This window comes from Mesoplodon bidens (assembly GCF_964165515.1).
Source record: "Mesoplodon bidens genome assembly, chromosome: 8".
NCBI classification, from domain to species: Eukaryota; Metazoa; Chordata; class Mammalia; order Artiodactyla; family Ziphiidae; genus Mesoplodon; species Mesoplodon bidens.
Genome location: NC_138165.1, coordinates 14,230,809 through 14,248,964, shown reverse-complemented (window position 1 = coordinate 14,248,964; position 18,156 = coordinate 14,230,809). Strand labels below are relative to the sequence as shown.

At 43.5% G+C, this 18,156-nt stretch overlaps 1 protein-coding gene across 2 annotated transcripts in view; it reads left to right on the top strand.

Moving 5' to 3' along the window:
• Positions 1-18,156, top strand: part of OCA2 (OCA2 melanosomal transmembrane protein) — a gene marked incomplete at its 5' end in the record, with an annotated part of 171,552 nt that overhangs the window by 57,084 nt on the left and 96,312 nt on the right. For both annotated transcript variants that reach the window (XM_081242282.1, XM_081242281.1), the window contains 4 exons: positions 442-498; positions 3,662-3,786; positions 6,561-6,699; positions 16,135-16,267. In XM_081242282.1, the coding sequence (XP_081098408.1) occupies positions 442-498; positions 3,662-3,786; positions 6,561-6,699; positions 16,135-16,267 (454 nt within the window). The remainder of the gene's footprint in view (positions 1-441; positions 499-3,661; positions 3,787-6,560; positions 6,700-16,134; positions 16,268-18,156) is intronic.

The following is an 18,156-nucleotide window of genomic DNA, read 5'->3' as shown; positions in this document are numbered from 1 at the left end:
CTTAAAACATTGAATTGTTGCTCATGTGGACACTTAGGTGCAGAAGGCCACATTCTGTCCCAGTTCCTTCCCTGTTTCTAGCTTTGTGACTGTGAGTGAGTCACCTTCCATCTCTGCCCGCCAGTTTCCTGGTCTATAAGACAGAGAGGAATTATAACACAGTGTTCACTGTCAAGATCAGCTGGAATCAGATGGAATGATAATGTACCTTGGGCACATATCCTTGGACACATATGGTGGTGCAAACCCACTAGCAAGGGGCTTGATTCAGGGAGTTAGTAAGTGAAGCACACTCAGCAAGAGAGTGAGAAGCTTGATGAGGTGGTAGCTTTCACGCAGAGGCCAGAGATCAGATTTGAAAGTGATCACTCTGGTGTCATTTCAGGATGGTGCTGAATGCTGAAACATTCTCCTTGTCTCCTTTTTCTCTTTTCCCCACAGATGATCTTAGTCGCCATATTTTCAGATACTGGATTTTTTGATTATTGTGCTGTAAAGGTAAGTTTGATGTGGCATTTAATAGTTATGTATTAGTTAATTGATGTATTTATTTTCCCACCATTACATATTTAGTGAATAAAACTACCACTTAAAGCAAATATTTTAAAATTCTGTCCTCCTTTTCAAAATCACTGCTGAAAAGATGGATAGAGTTGCTGTGCTAAGTTAGGTGCCTCTGAGCAACACTTTCAGCTTCTCAACAAATAACCAAAGAAGAGGATCAAGGAGAAGCGTACTCGAGTTGAGTGTTTGTATGACAGGGTTCAAACTGGCAGGTTGAGAGCTATGCACCAAAACTGCTTCGCACTTCAGAGTATCCACATATTTTAAGTCATCAGCTTCTGATTACTCCACTTTTTGGTGAAATAATTTCAATGATTACTTTGTAAACATTGAGCATATAAACATTCCTTTTTTTCTTTATTGCATTTAATTAATTGTTTATTTATTTAAAAAAAACAACTGTATTGGAGTATAATTGCTTTACATTGTTGTGTTAGTTTCTGCTGTATAACGAAGTGAATCAGCTATACGTATACATATATCCCCATATACCCTGAGGAATCCACCAGCAAGTTTTGACTGGCAGAATTTGTACTGGTCCTGGCTGAAAACCCAGCCTGAGCCCAGCAGCCATACCACAGATGAGCCCATGTCCACGCCACTCAGATCTCCCAGCTGGATATTTGATATAGCTTTTGATGGTTTAGGGCCTCTTTCACGTGACCCCAGCCATGTGGGTGACGGGGTCTTGGTGCTCTGGCCTGGTGTCAGGCCTGAGCCTCCGAAGTGGGAGTGCCAAGTTCAGGACATTGGACCAGCAGAGACCTCCCAGCCACACGTAATATCAAATGGCGAGAGCTCTTCCAGATCTCTCCATCTCAATGTGAAGACCCAGCTCCACCAACAGCCAACAATCTCCAGTGCTGGACACCCCATACCAAACAACTGGCAAGACAGGAACACAACCCCACACATTAGCAGAGGGGCTGCCTAAAATCATACTAAGTTCACAGACAACCCAAAACAGACCACCAGAAGCAGCCCTGCCCACCAGAGAGACAAGATCCACCCCACCCACAAAAACACAAGCACCAGTCCCCTCCACCAGGAAGCCTACACAAGTCACTGAACCATCCTCACCAACTGGAGGCAGACACTAAAAACAATAGGAACTATGAACCTGCAGCCTGCAAAAAGGAGACGCCAAACACAGTAAGTTAAACAAAATGAGACGACAGAGAAATATGCAGCAGATGAAGGAGCAAGGTAAAAACCCACCAGACCAAACAAATGAAGACTAAATAGGCAGTCTACCTGAAAAAGAATTCAGAGTAATGATAGTAAAGATGATCCAAAATATCGGAAATAGAATGGAGAAAATACAAGAAATGTTTAACGAGGACCTAGAAGAACTAAAGAGCAAACAAGCATTGATGAACAACACAAAACATGATATTACAAATTCTCTAGAAGGAATCAGTAGCAGAATAACTGAGGCAGAAGAATGGATAAGTGACCTAGAAGATAAAATAGTGGAACTAAATACCACAGAGGAGAATAAAGAAAAAAGAATGAAAAGAATTGAGGACCGTCTCAGAGACTTCTGGAACAACATTAAACCCACCAGCATTCAAATTATAGGGATCCCAGAAGAAGAAGAGAAAAAGAAAGGGGCTGAGAAAATATTTGAGAGATTATAGTTGAAAACTTCCGCACCATGGGAAAGGTAATAGTCAGTCAAGTCCAGGAAGCTCAGAGAGTCCCATACAGGATCAATCCAAGGAGAAACATGTCAAGACAGATATTAATCAAACTATCAAAAATTAAATAAAAAGAAAAAATATTATAAGCAGCAAGGGAGGAGAAACACATAACATACAAGGGACTCCCCATAAGGTGAACAGCTGATCTTTCAGCAGAAACTGCAAGCCAGAAGGGAGTGGCAGGACATACTTGAAGTGATGAAAGGGAAGAACCTACAAGCAAGATTACTTTACCCAGCAAGGATCTCATTCAGATTCGATGGAGAAATGAAAACGTTTACAGACAAGCAAAAGTAAAGAAATTCAGCACCACCAAACCAGCTTTACAACAAATGCTAAAGGAACTTCTTTAGACAAGAAACAAAAGAGAAGGAAAAGACCTACAATAACAACCCCAAAACAATTAAGAAAATGGTAATAGGAACATATATATTGATAATTACCTTAAAGGTAAATGGATTAAATGTTGTAACCAAAAGACATAGGCTGCCTGAATGGAGGTAAAAAAAAGGTCCATATATATGCTGTCTACAAGAGACCCACTTCAGACCTAGGGACACATACAGACTGAAAGTGAGGGGATGGAAAAACATATTCCATGCAAATGCAAATCAAAAGGAAACTGGAGTAGCAATACTCATATCAGATGAAATAGACTTTAAAATAAAGACTATTACGGGGCTTACCTGTTGGCACAGTTGTTGGGAGTCTGCCTGCTGATGCAGGGGACACGGGTTCGTGCCCTGGTCTGGGAAGATCCCACGTGCCGTGGAGCAGCTGCACCCGTGAGCCATGGCCACTGGGCCTGCGCGTCCAGAGCCTGTGCTCCACAGAGAGGCCACAACAGTGAGAGGCCCACGTACCGCAAAAAAAAAAAAAAAAAAAAAAATTTACTTTACAAAGCCCTTTCCAAACCTTGAATGATAGAACAATTCTGTGATTTTTGCCATCTTTGTGCACCATCTTGCACCTCCCAGGTACTATCTGGCCTCTTCCTCACAATACCTTGGTACTGAAAGTAACCCCTAGATCCCCAAAGATCAGCAGACTCTAGGGTCAGGTGGATCCCAACGTCACAGCCCAAGCTGTCCAACCAAAAGGAGTGTGTAAAAGACTAGGGGATACAGGGGTGACAGGCTGTCACCTTGTGACAGATTGACCACCACAGGGCACCGAGAAGGAGAATCTGAGGGAAAGAACATAGGCCAGGGTGGACTTAGAACGTCCAGGTCCAGCCATTACTGCCGCATCTCAGCAGATTTAGGAGTTTGTGGGTCTAAGTTTTAATCCTCCATGCAATGTTTATTTAGACCCTTAGTTTTAGAGACCCTAATGAAATGTTGCATCTGTTCTTTGACCCTGCTGATCCTGGCTTGTTCTTTATTGCGCTGCAGGCATACAAACTGTCCCGGGGAAGAGTATGGGCCATGATCATCATGCTGTGTCTCATTGTCGCAGTCCTTTCTGCCTTCCTGGACAACGTCACCACAGCGCTCCTCTTCACTCCCGTGACCATAAGGTAGGCAGAGTGGCACCGTGTGGGCATCAGGCCAGGCTCACGGCAGCGCATGCTGGCTGCTGACCTCGCCCTCCACCCGTGTGCTTGGGTCCGGCCTGCACACCCACTGGGACTGTGGCTCTGTGTGCACGGCTGTGACAGTGGCAGTGGTGTTTGCAGAAACGCTGCAGGAGTCAGCACACATGGGCCTTTGTGTCCTGTGGGACAGACCGTCAGGGGCCAGGAGTTCGGGTCCATGGGCTCCGTGGGGCGCTCAGCCAGAGGGTGGGAGGTGGGGCTGCCGTCCCGCTCGGGCAGGCTCCTTGTGGGAGGATAGGACCTGGCAAGGCCTCGCAAGGCAACTTTGGGAAAGAGAAATTCAGTTTGATTCTATGTTGCTCCCTTTAATTCCATCCAATTCCTTTGTTTGACATTCACCGAGCACCACAGGCTGATCTCCTGGAGCCTCCTGGGGCTTGGGCTTCAGCCTGTCCTTGTGCAGCCCCTTGCAAGGTCATGGATGTACACTTGTATCTAGACTTTATGTTCTTTATTTTAAAGATGGTTCCCAGCATAGCATGGTCTTCCCCTGCTTAGACCCATCATGTGCTGGTGCTGGCTGGTCCTGGGGAGACTGAGGGGACACAGGTATGGCTGGTGGTTTCTGGGAAGCTAGGTAGTGAGGACCTTTAGACAAGTCACTTCAGCTGCACTGATCTGGGTTGTACCATCAAAGAGATTAACCCAAACTAGTGTTCTGAGGATTCTGCCAGATAAGAGATTCTGCTGCACTTGAGGCATGAGACACAGCAAGTTCAATGTCACCAGCGAGGGGCTACTTCCAGAGCTCAGGACTAATTCTGGGCAATGCCTTTGTTGTTGGAAGAGTAGTGACCCTCAGAGGTGGAGGGAGTTGGAGTGTGGGGTGGGGAGAGGAGAAAGAAGGTTAGAGAGGAACAGAGCGCAGGCAGCAGCCCACGGATTGGCCTGCAGTGCCACAAGTCAGTCTGTTGCTCAGGCTTCTGCAAGCTTGACTACACTGTCATGGCCCACGTGCAAATATAGATTTGAGGGGAGGGACGCTGAACTCAGCGTTCCTGCACAGGGAGCATAGCACCTCCCAGTACCCAGGGTTCTTCTGAGGGTAAATGGGAGATGGAGGGTGTTGTAAACTGTAGCACATGTTAAAACCAACCCTGCCCCTAGGACACCTCAGTGAGCAAGAGGCAGTTCACACCCACCCCACTTCAACCAGGGCAGCTCTGCTGCTGACACTGGTTTGAAAATCATCTCACAATGTGCCAGATTCCAGCATGTCACTGCACTCTCTGATGATGGCACCCATGTTCTCAGCATCCCTGTATAACCTGGGCAGCTGAGGGTTGTCTCAGCCTTGCTGGGATTTGTTTATATCCTTAGTGTTCTAGGAACTGGCTTTGTAATTTTATGTGAGAATAGCAATTCCATTTATTAGTCTAAAAATTACATCTTTCAAGATCGAAATGTTGGTGTGCTCAGATTCACTGTTTATACTACCATATTCTTCATGACTCTATAAGCTTAATCACATTTCTTCCGCCTTTGTCTGGATTGAGTAGCGCTAGTCTTTACAGTTAAACAGCCAGATCTGGCGTTGTTGATTAGCACACACTAATCCTTTTCTTGCTAGAAGCAGAGCTGGGGCCTCTTAACCTGACAGCTCCTGCTGCTGATTGGGGTCTGATCCTCTTTTTTGGATTCATCCCTGTCCCTGGTCCCTGGACACCGCTCCCTTCTCAGCTTCCACACGGTTCTGTAGGCCAGCCCCCCTCAGAAGAGCTGCTGGCTGTGCTCTGAGCTGGGAGGTGGTAGAAAGGACCCTTGAGGGACTTCCCAGACTCTGCGCTTCCATTGCAGGGGGCGTGGGTTCAATCCCTGGTCAAGGAACTAAGATCCTGCATGCCGTGGAGTGGCCAAAAAAAAAAAAAAAAAAAAAGAACCCTTGAATGCAGCAGGGACCCCCCTCTCTGCCAACTTCCACACCCAGGCCTGGCTTCTGTAAGGAAGTGGGCAATGTGATGGGCAGGTGGAGGAGGAAATACCATGAGGTATTTCCTAAACTTTCTTTAGAGTAACCTTTTCTCAACTGTGTGCTCAGTGGACCCACTTGTGGAGCTCTAAACGCTGCTGCCCAGGCCCAGGCCCAGGGGTTGATCTGTCGTGAGCTGGGCAGCAAGACTGTCAAGATTCCCAGACAAATCTAGTGTGTAGCCAAGGTGGAGAACCACTGCTGTAGAGTGTGTGCTCCTTGTTAATATTAAGCTTAGGGCCTCAGCATTTGAAAAGTGTAAGGTGGGTACGGAGCTAGGTTGGCAGGCATGGTGTGAGCCACTGGGTGGCGGTGCTTTCTGCTCTAGCCTCATCCTACTCAGAGGGGTCTGGTGGCAAAGACGCATTCATCTGTGCCAGGGCCTGCCCTGCACAGGGTCCTGCACCCTGAGCGCTTCCTCCCGACCTGTGGGGGCAAGGCAGGAGTATATTTTCACATGGATGGTTCAGATGGGCTGTATGTTAACTTTCAGAGAAATCTAATGTTGAGAGTCGACTTTATCCAGTAGCTCTGTAGCATTGTTGTCATTTTTTACCCCTCAGCATTGCCCTTCTCACAGGTGTGTGTGTGCGTGTGCATGTGCACGAGCACATGCACACACATGCCTCCCTTGTACAAGCAAACGCTTTAAAAAATTTTAAGTCTCACATGGGCCATTCACAATGTGAATAGCGGGACTGTTTTCATTTTCCTCCATTCATGACAGATTGTGTGAGGTGCTCAATCTTGATCCAAGACAAGTCCTGATTGCAGAAGTGATCTTCACAAACATTGGAGGAGCTGCCACTGCCATTGGGGACCCACCAAACGTCATTATTGTTTCCAATGAGGAGTTGAGGAAGATGGTATGTATCAGTATAACAGGGCTGCTTCCAATAAATAGAAGTGTGCAGCTTACCTGCACACTTAATAAAATTTTACCCTAAATGGATGTCACTTCTTCGTATGAAGTGCTCTTGGACATCTTGAGAGTGGGAAGTTAGGTGACTGATCCTCTAATTTAGAGTTAAGTGGTCTGAATTGATTTCATTCTTTTTTTTTAAACATCTTTATTGGAGTATAATTGCTTTACAATGGTGTGTTAGTTTCTGCTGTATAACAAAGTGAATCAGCTATACATACACATATATCCCCATATCTCCTCTCTCTTGCATCTCCCTCCCACACTCCCTATCCCACCCGTCTAGGTGGACACAAAGCACCGAGCTGATCTCCCTGTGCTATGTGGCTGCTTCCCACTAGCTATCTATTTTACATTTGGTAGTTCATACATGTCAATGCCACTCCCTCACTTTGTCCCAGCTTATCCTTCCACATCCCCGTGTCCTCAAGTCCATTCTCTACGTCTGCATCTTTATTCCTGTCCTGCCCCAGGTTCTTCAGAACCTGTTTGTTTTTGTTTTTTAGATTCCATATATATGTGTTAATATACGGTATTTGTTTTTCTCTTGATGACTTACTTCATTCCATATGACAGATTCTAGGTCCATCCACCTCACTACAAATAACTCAATTTCATTTCTTTTTATGGCTGGGTAATATTCCATTGTATATATATGCCACATCTTCTTTATCCATTCATCTGTTGATGGACACTTAGGTTGCTTCAATGTCCTGGCTATTGTAAATAGAGCTGCAGTGAACATTGTGGTACATGACACTTTTTAAATTATGGCTTTCTCAGGGCATATGCCCAGTAGTGGGATTTCTGGTTCATATGGTAGTTCTATTTTTAGTTTTTTAAGGAACCTCCATGCTGTTCTCCATAGTGGTTGTATCAATTTACATTCCCACCAACAGTGCAAGAGGGTTCCCTTTTCTCCACACCCTCTCCAGCATTAATTGTTTGTAGATTTTTTGATGATGGCCATTCTGACTGGTGTCAGGTGATACCTCATTGTAGTTCTGATTTGCATTTCTCTAATGATTAGTGATGTTGAGAATCCTTTCATATGTTTGTTGGCAATCTGTATATCTTCATTGCAGAAATGTCTATTTAGGTCTTCTGCCCATTTTGGGATTGGGTTAATTGTTCTTTTGATATTGAGATGCATGAGCTACTTGTATATTTTGGAGATTAATCCTTTGTCCATTGCTTCATTTGCAAATATTTTCTCCCATTCTGAGGGTTGTCTTTTCATCTTGTTTATGGTTTCCTTTGCTGTGCAAAAGCTTTTAAGTTTCATTGCCGTACTGTCTTAATTACTGTAGCTTTGTAGTATAGTCAGAAGTCAGGAAGCCTAATTCCTCCAGCTCTGTTTTTCTTACTCAAGATTGCTTTGGCTATTCGGGGTCTTTTGTGTTTCCATACAGATTCTGAGATTTTTTGTGCTAGGTCTCTGAATAATGCCATTGGTAGTTTGATAGGGATTGCATTGGATCTGGAGATGGCTTTGAGTAGTATAGTCATTTTCACTATGTTGATTCTTCCAATCCAGGAACATGGTATATCTCTCCATCTGTTGATATCATCTTTAATTTGTTTCAACAGTGTCTTATAGTTTTCTGCATACAGATCTTTTGTCTCCCTAGGTAGGTTTATTCCTAGCTATTTTATTCTTTTTGTTGCAATGGTAAATGGGAGTGTTTCCTTAATTTTTCTTTCAGATTTTTCATCATTAGTGTATAGGAATGCAAGAGATTTTTGTGCATTAATTTTGTATCCTGCTACTTTACCAAATTCATTGATTAGCTCTAGTAGTTTTCTGGTAGCATCTTTAGGATTCTCTATGTATAGTATCGTGTCATCTGCAAATAGTGGGAATTTTACTTCTTCTTTTCCAACTTGGATTCCTTTTATTTCTTTTTCTTCTCTGACTGCTGTGACTAAAACTTCCAAAACTATGTTGAATAATAGTGGTGAGAGTGGGCAACTTTGTCTTGTTCCTGATCTTAGAGGAAATGCTTTCAGTTTTTCATCACTGAGAATGATGTTGGCTGTGGGTTTGTCATACATGGCCTTTATTATGATGATATAAGTTCCCTCTATGCCTACTTTCTGGAGAGTTTTTATCATAAATGGGTGTTGAATTTTGTCAAAAGCTTTTTCTGCATCTATTGAGATGATCATATGGTTTTTCTCCTTCAATTTGTTAATGTTTATCACATTGATTGATTTGCATATATTGAAGAATCCTTGCATTCCTGAGATAAAACCCACTTGATCATGGTGTATGATTCTTCTTATGTGCTGTTGGATTCTGTTTACTAGCATTTTGTTGAGGATTTTTGCATCTATATTCATCAGTGATGTTGGCCTGTAGTTTTTTCTTCTGGTATCTTTGTCTGGTTTTGGTATCAGAGTGATGGTGGCCTCATAGAATGGGTTTGGGAGTGTTCCTCCCTCTGCTATATTTTGGAAGCATTTGAGAAATGTAGGAGTTAGCTCTTCTCTAAATGTTTGATAGAATTTGTCTGTGAAGCCATCTGGTCCTGGGCTTTTGTTTGTTGGAAGATTTTAAATCACAGTTTCAATTTCAGTGCTTGTGATTGGTCTGTTTATTTTTTCTATTTCTTCCTGGATCAGTCTCAGAAGGTTGTGCTTCTCTTAGAATTTGTCCATTTCTTCCAGGTTGTCCATTTTTTTGGCATATAGTTGCTTGTAGTAATCTCTCATGATCCTTTGTATTTCTGCAGTGTCAGTTGTTACTTCTCCTTTTTCATTTCTAATTCTACTGATTTGAGTCTCCCTTTTTTTCTTGATGAGTCTGGCTAATGATTTATCAAATTTGTTTATATTTTCAAAGAACTGGCTTTGAGGTTTATTTATCTTTGCTCTCATTTCCTTCATTTCTTTTTATTTATTTCTGATCTGAATTTCATGATTTCTTTCCTTCTGCTAACTTTGTGGTTCTTTTGTCTTTCTTTCTCTAATTGCTTTAGGTTTAAAGTTAGGTTGTTTATTTGAGGTTATTTTGTTTCTTGAGGTAGGATTGTATTGCTATAAACTTCCCTCTTAGAACTGCTTTTGCTGCATCCCATAGGGTTTTGGTCATCATGTTTTCATGGTCAATTGTTTCTAGGCATTTTTTGATTTCCTCTTTGATTTCTTCAGTGATCTCTTGATTATTAAGTAGTGTATTGGTTAGTCTCTGTGTGTGTATTTTTTACAGATTTTTCCTGTAATTGATATCTATTCTCATAGCATTGTGATCAGAAAAGATGCTTGATACGATTTCCATTTTCTTAAATTTACCAAGGCTTGATTTGTGAACCAAGATATGATCTATCCTGGAGAATGTTCCATGAGCACTTGAGAAGAAAGTGTATTTTGTTGTTTTTGGATGGAATGTCCTATAAATATCAATTGAGTCCATCTTGTTTAATGTGTCATTTAAAGCTTGTGTTTCCTTATATATTTTCATTTTGGATGATCTGTCCATTGGTGAAAGTGGGGTGTTAAAGTCCCCTATTATTATTGTGTTCCAGTCGATTTCACCTTTTATGGCTGCTAACATCTGCCTTATGTATTGAGGTGCTCCTATGTAGGGTGCATAAATATTTACAATTGTTATATCTTCTTCTTGGATTGATCCCTTGATCATTATGTAGTTTCCTTCTTTGTCTCTTGTAATAGTCTTTATTGTAAAGTCTGTTCTGTCTGATGTGAGAATTGCTACTCCAACTTTCCTTTGATTTTCATTTGCATGGAATATCTTTTTCCATCCCTTCACTTTCAGTCTGTATGTTTCCCTAGATCTGAAGTGGGTCTCTTGTAGACAGCATATATACGGGTCTTGTTTTTGTATCCATTCAGCCCGTCTATGTCTTTTGGTTGGAGCATTTAATCCATTTACATTTAAGGTAATTATCAATATGTATGTTCCTATTACCATTTTCTTAATTGTTTTGGATTTGTTATTGTAGGTCTTTTCCTTCTCTTCTGTTTCCTGCCTAGGGAAGTTCCTTTGGCATTTGTTGTAAACCTGGTTTGGTGGTGATGAATTCTCTTAGCTTTTGCTTGTCTGTTAAGATTTTAATTTCTCTGGCAAATCTGAATGAGATTGTTGCTGGATAGAGTAATCTTGGTTGTAGAATTTTCCCTTTCATCACTTTAAATATGTCCTGCCACTCTCTTTTGGCTTGCAGAGTTTCTGCTGAAGGATCAGCTGTTAACCTTATGGGGATTCCCTTGAATGTTATTTGTTGTTTTTCCCTTGCTTCTTTTAATATTTTTTCTTCGTGTTTAATTTTTGATAGTTTGATTAATATGTGTCTTGGCGTGTTTCTCCTTGGATTTATCCTGTATGGGTCTCTCTGTGCTTCTTGGACTTGATTAACTATTTCCATACCCATATTAGGGAAGTTTTCAACTATAATCTCTTCAAATATTTTCTCAGTCCCTTTCTTTTTCTCTTCTTCTTCTGGGACCCCTATAATTCGAATGTTGGTGCGTTTCATATTGTCCCAGAGGTCTCTGAGACTGTCCTCAATTCTTTTCATTCTTTTTTCTTTATTCTGCTCTGCAGTAGTTATTTCCACTATATTATCTTCCAAGTCATCTATCCATTCTTATGCCTCAGTTATTCTGCTATTGATTCCTTGTAGAGAATTTTTAAGTGCATTTATTGTGTTGTTCATGATTGTTTGTTTGCTCTTTAGTTCTTCTAGGTCCTTGTTAAATGTTTCTTTTATTTTCTCCATTCTATTTCCAAGATTTTGGATCATCTTTACTGTCATTATTCTGATTTCTTTTTCAGGTAGACTGCCTATTTCCTTTTCATTTGTTTGGTCTGGTGGGTTTTTACCTTACTCCTTCATCTGCTGTGTGTTTCTGTCTTCTTATTTTGCTTAACTTACTGTGTTTTGGGTCTCCTTTTTGCAGGCTGCAGGTTCGTAGTTCCCATTGTTTTTGGTGTCTGTCCCAGTGGCTAAGTTTGGTTCAGTGGGTTGTGTAGGCTTCCTGGTGGAAGGACTTGTGCCTGTGTTCTGGTGGATAAAGCTGGATCTTGTCTTTCTGGTGATGTGTTTTGGGGTGTCTGTGACCTAATGATGATTTTAGGCAGCCTCTCTGCTAATGGGTGGGGTTGTGGTCCTGTCTTGCTAGTTTTTTGGCATAGGGTGTCCAGCACTGTAGCTTGCTGGTCATTGAGTGGAGCTGGGTCTTGACGTTGAGATGGAGATCTCTGGGAGATTTTCGCTGTTTCATATTATGTGGAGCTGGGAGGTCTCTGGTGGACCAATGTCCTGAACTTGGCTCTCCCACCTCAGAGGCACAGCTCTGATGCCTGGCTGGAGCACCAAGAGGCTGTCATCCACATGGCTCAGAAAAAAAGGGAGAAAAAAGAAAGAAAAAGATAAAATAAAATTATATAAAATTAAAAAGTTATTAAAATAAAAAACAAAATAATTATTAAAATATTTTAAAGTAATTAATAAGAAAGAAGGAAAGAAGAGAACCAAACCGAAAAACAAATCCACCAATGGTAACAAGTGCTGAAAACTATACTTAAAAAACAAACAAACAAACGGGCAGACAGAACCCTAGGACAAATGGTAAAAGCAAAGCTATACAGACAAAATCTCACACAGAAGCATACGCATACACACTGACAAAAAGAGAAAAAAGGGGAAAAAATATTTATATCGTTGCTCCCAAAGTCCACCTCCTCAATTTGGGATGATTCGTTGTCTAGTCAGGTATTCCGCAGATGCAGGGTACATCAAGTCGATTGTGGGGATTTAATCCGCTGCTTGTGAGGCTGCTGGGAGAGATTTCCCTTCCTCTTCTTTGTTCGCACAGCTCCCGGGGCTCAGCTTTGGATCTGGCCCCGCCTCTGCGGTTTGGGTTTCCTGAGGGTGTCTGTTCTTCGCTCAGACAGGACGGGGTTAAAGGAGCAGCTGCTTCCAGGACTCTGGCTCACTCAGGCCGGGGGAAGGGAGGGGTACGGAGTGCGGGGCGAGCCTGCGGCGGCAGAGGCTGGCGTGATGTTGCACCAGCCCGAGGCGCGGCGGGGAAGTTGTCCCTGGATCACGGGACCCCGGCAGCGGCGGGCTGCACAGGCTCCCCGGAAAGGGGGCGTGGACAGTGACCTGCGCTCGCACGCAGGCTTCTTGGTGGCGGCAGCAGCAGCCCCAGCGTCCCACGCCCGTCTCTGGGGTCCGCGCTTTCAGCCGCGCCTCGCGCCCGTCTCTGGAGCTCCTCCTTTAAGCAGCGCTCTGAATCCCCTCTCCTCACGCACCAGGAAACAAAGAGGGAAGGAAAAGTCTCTTGCCTCTTTGGCAGCTCCAGACTTTTCCCCGGACTCTCTCCCGGCTGGCCGTGGCGCACTAACTCCCTTCAGGCTGTGTTTCACGCCGCCAGCGCGCTCTGACTGAAGCCCGAGCCTCAGCTCCCAGCCCCGCCCGCCCCGGCGGGTGAGGAGACAAGCCTCTCGGGCTGGTGAGTGCCGGTCGGCACCGATCCTCTGTGCGGGAATCTCTCCGCTTTGCCCTCCGCACCCCTGTGGCTGCGCTCTCCTTCGCGGCTCCGAAGCTTCCCCCTCCGCCACCCGCAGTCTCCGCCCGCGAAGGGGCTCCTAGTGTGTGGAAACCTTTCCTCCTTCACGGCTCCCTCCCACTGGTGTAGGTCCCGTCCCTATCCTTTTGTCTCTGTTTATTCTTTTTTCTTTTGCCCTACCCAGGGACGTGGGGACTTCCTTGCCTTTTGGGGGGTCTGAGGTCTTCTGCCAGCGTTCAGTAGGTGTTCTGTAGGAGTTGTTCCACGTGTAGATGTATTTCTGGTGTTTCTGGTGTATCTGTGGGGAGGAAGGTGATCTCCGTGTCTTAATCTTCTGCCATCTTGAAGCTCCTCCCTCAACCACATATTAAACAGCCCTAGAGAAGTTTCTTTAGGGGAACCATGTACCGTCTGCTTCTGAATGGCATCTCACACCTCATTGGAAGGCATTCTACTGTGCCCCAGAGATGTGTGCACTAGGACATTCTTCAGGCCTTTCCCATCAGGCCCCTGTGCCGTGCACCACTGGGACCTTCCTCGTGGCTCTCCCACCAGGGTGCTGTGCCCTTGGGGCACGCTTCAAAACCAAAACAGTAAGAAACAAGGCTGAGAGGGAAGAAACAGAACCAGCACCTTGCAAGAAAGGGCTGCATTTAAGCACTGCACTGATGTAAGCATGATAGTGGGTGGTTTTGTTACTTTATAGCTTTGTTACAGGTTTTCCCCACTATCCGGAAATAGAGCTTTCCTATGAAACCTTTTGGAAGCCAAAATGGCATAAAGTTAAAAGAGCAATCACCTGTTTTCATAAAACTGGAAATCCTCCTCAGATTTCTTTCTTAGCGAAAACAGGTGCTAATGTAGGTCTTTTGTAAAAACAAAGTGACATAAAGCGAAATCTGAAAAAGTGGGGGATACCTGTATTGTGTCCCAAAGGGACCCAGAATTACTCAGGATGTAAGTACTTCTGGCTTCATGCGCTCCTCCCTCCAAAAAACCTTAATTACATTTACATTAATTATGTTATTACATTACTTGTAATATTAATTACAATTACATTACATTCATGACAATTCATATACAGAAAAATACGTTAATATTATATTAATATTATATTTTAAGCCATCTTCTTTGACTCAAAAGGTTTTCTGTTTTGTTTCTGATTTTAGAAGAAACTAAATGATTTTCAGGGGCCCCTAAAAGTGTCTTGGACCTTTTTTAAACCAGATATTTGGGACATGCATTCTATAGATAAACACAAAGTCCAAGGTAATATACTTGTTGAAGAACTACTAGAAAAGTGGTGAATTCTTATATGGCCATTAAAAGCCCTGAGTCCCACATCTTGGTAGGTCTCCGTGCTGTCTGTATGTGATTAACCTCATATAACCTCATATGTTATTCATATGCTGTTTTCAAGGGCAACCTTTGGATGTGCAGATAAACTGCAAGAGAATAAGAACTTCAAACCATGGCACACTGGCTAGCCTAAATTTTGACACAACTTAGTGATAACGGCTTCTAAGTTGTGTCGTATCTTTAGCAATGTTATAAGTGGTTTCAGATCTTTTCCAGAAATGAGGGGGACACATAAGTAAATTTTAATAAACAACAACTAATATAATTGAAATCACTCCTTCCAGCTCAGGCCTTTAGAAGGTGGTCTTCCTGACTTGCTGCCTTGGGCATGGTCTCTGAAGGTGGTCACTAATGACCCCTGGACCTACTCTCCCTACCCCCATGGTCCCTCCTGCCTGGGGGTCACCCCCAATGCTTTGTCATTGTGCCTCTGACCCCTTTTTGTGGCATCAGTAGTCCACGAACACTACAGAAAAGACTTGGAGTCCTTGCCAGTAAGAAGCTGATTCTCACAGCCTGCTTCGTGGGGACAGCAGCCTCATCTGTCCTGCGAGGAGCTTAGAGGGCACGTATTTGCTGAAGGTTGAAGCACAGTGTAAACAAAAGGACAAAACTGACTAATATTGTTGGTGACATATTCCCTAACAAATTAACCTAGCGGGGATTTCATCCAACAACAAAGATGTTCTCAGCGGCTGACCGTGGAAAATAGCCCACAGACAGGCAAAGGAAGTGTGAGGGGAAGGAGAGGGCTCCTGCCTAGGACCCTTGAGGCTGGTTGGGACACCCTGGGGGGCTTCAGTCCTGATGGCCACTGGGTGATCTGTGGAGGACAGTGCTTTCCAGGCATGACAGTGCTCCTTCAAATTGATGGCAGTGACTTAAGTGAAATATTTTAAAAAGCCAATTTACCTTCAAATGGGAGAATGTTGCCCCATGGTCTTTTTTTTTTTAATTGAAGCATAGTTCATTTACAACGTTGTGTTAGTTTCAGGTGTACAGCAAAGTGATTCAGTTATACTTACATGTATATCTATTTTTTTCAGATTCTTTTCCCTTATAGGTTATTACAAAATATTGAGTATAGTTCCCTGTGCTATAACAGTAGGTTCTTGTTGGTTATCTATTTTCTCTATAGTAGTGATAGTTGTATGTTTTGTCCCCATCAGTCCTATTTCACTGGATCCTGGGGGACGAGTTAGTCCAGTGGTGAAGTAGACACAGCTAAGGTTGGGATTAGATATGATGACCTGTTTTTGTTTCCTCCCAAGTTTGCTTGTCATTCAGGTAATAATTGGTTTCTCAATGTGAAAGAAACAAATCCTGAATGTTTTCAAAAGCATGGTGAAGAGTACCTGTTCTGTGGGCTTTGTGCTGGGTTCCACGGCCCTTGGGCTCCGCCCTCCCTGGACCCTGCCATGGGGCTGCACCTGTGCTGCGGGAAGGCCCGTCTGTGGTTTCACTTCTCCTTTCCTGTTTCTAGGGCCTGGACTTCGCTGGGTTCACCGCACACATGTTTGCTGGGATTTGCTTCGTTCTCTTGTTTTCCTTCCCACTCCTCAGACTACTTTACTGGAACAAGAAGCTGTATAACAAGGAACCCAGTGAGATTGTCGGTGAGTGGAAGTACCTCCTCATATAGCCTCAGAGTTTACTGCCACGATACTATTGTTTCTGGGGGAAGTTGCCACGAAAAGTTAAGAGGTTAATCGCCTGTAAAATATCAGGGAAGCGTCAGTCGTTGGGATGCTGCACACTAGCATGTCCTTGTCTGCCTCCTGGTACGCAGTGTGCTTTCAGGGGCTTTAAATCCATGAGCTGTGCCTCTTTAGTTTTCTGTAGAGTGAAATGTGGGAAGCAATGTCCACTGTATACAGTTTGCATGTCCTGACAGCATTAAACCACGTGCATACAATACAAATAGCATAGCATATAGACTGTACTGTTCTAATATGTTGTAGTTTGAAACTGAATGTGATTACAAAAATGGCAACATAATCCATCACAGGGGATATAATACTGTGTCCATCAAGATCATATTGGTGAGGCAGTGACCAGGAGGAATAGGGTTCGTGGCCATCTTATGGTTTTGCATTTTCCTCACTTAAAATTTTTAGTAGATGTTTTATTGAGAGCATTACTGGTCAGGATAAATTAGAAGCAATAGACTATTTGGGAAACAGCCAGCATCTTCTTGGCCAGGCCCTGTGCAAGACACTGTGCAGGTTGCCTTGGTAACAGAGGGGACCACTGCAAATGATTCCATTACTTCTCAGTTTTGAAGAAAATTTTAATCAACGTTTGCTGTTTATTTTAAAATAGATATTTCTTGCAATGAGGTACCTTGATCCACGTTTCTCATTGACCAGTGTATTAATTTGCTAGGGCTGCTACAACAAAGTACCACGGACTGGGTGGCTTAAACAAAAGATGGTTTATTTCCATAGAAGTTAAGGTGGCTTAATAAGCCACCTATTGTGGCTTATTACCTCATAGTTCTGGAGGCTGGAAGTCCAAAATCATGGATTGTTTGGCTGTGAGGAGGGACCTGTTCCAGGCCTGTCTCCTTAGCTTTTAGATGGCTGTATTCACGTTCACATGGCATTCTCCCTGTGTGTCTCTGTGTCCACATTTCTCCATTTGTAAGCACACCAGTCATCTTGGATTTGGGGCCATTCTAATGACCTCACCTTAGCTAATTACATCTGCAATGACCCTATTTTCAAATAAGGTCACATTCTGATGTACTGGGTGTTAAGACTTCAACACGTGAACCTTGAGGGGACAGTGTTCAACCCATAGCAACCAGTTAGAGGCATTCAAAATGTTTTATCATCAACTAGTACATGTAAAGTGCGGTAACAATATTTAGGTTTAGTTTTCTAATGGAAAGGATCATTCCAATGGATAGCTAAGGAGACTATAATCAATTACAATGGCTAATCTGTCTCTAGAAGCTTGTGTGGGCACAGCTGCGCCTCTCCCCAACATCCCTCAACCGCCCTGGTGATCAGAATGACTCGGGAATGACTGTTATATATACAGGTTACCAGGCCCACCCCCAGGCAATCTATGCTGTGTATAAGCTCTTCTGGAGAGTCTTATCTTGAGATTAATTTAGATATACTGATTTGGAAGTATAGAAACAAATCCGTGTAATTGCCTCCTCCGCTCTTCCAGAGTAAGGAGCTGAGGAAAACTTTGAGGGAAGAGGGAGGGGATGGTTGGGACATGGATAATGCTGAAACCCTATGGCAATGCCAAGACAGGCTGTAAATCAGCACATGGCGAGCTGTGCAGAGCCAGAGCAATCACTCTGAGCCACTGTTGGGTATAGGGGTCTCCAATTTTGGGGTGCTTGGTATAACTACAGATTACTAAGCCCTACCCCAGAGATTTGGGTTCAGCAGGTCTTTGGTGTGTCGAGAGCATCTGTCAGATGCTTGGTTATGCTGCAGTAAAAAGCAACCCTGAAATCTCAGTGACTCTTCCTCACTTTGGCCTC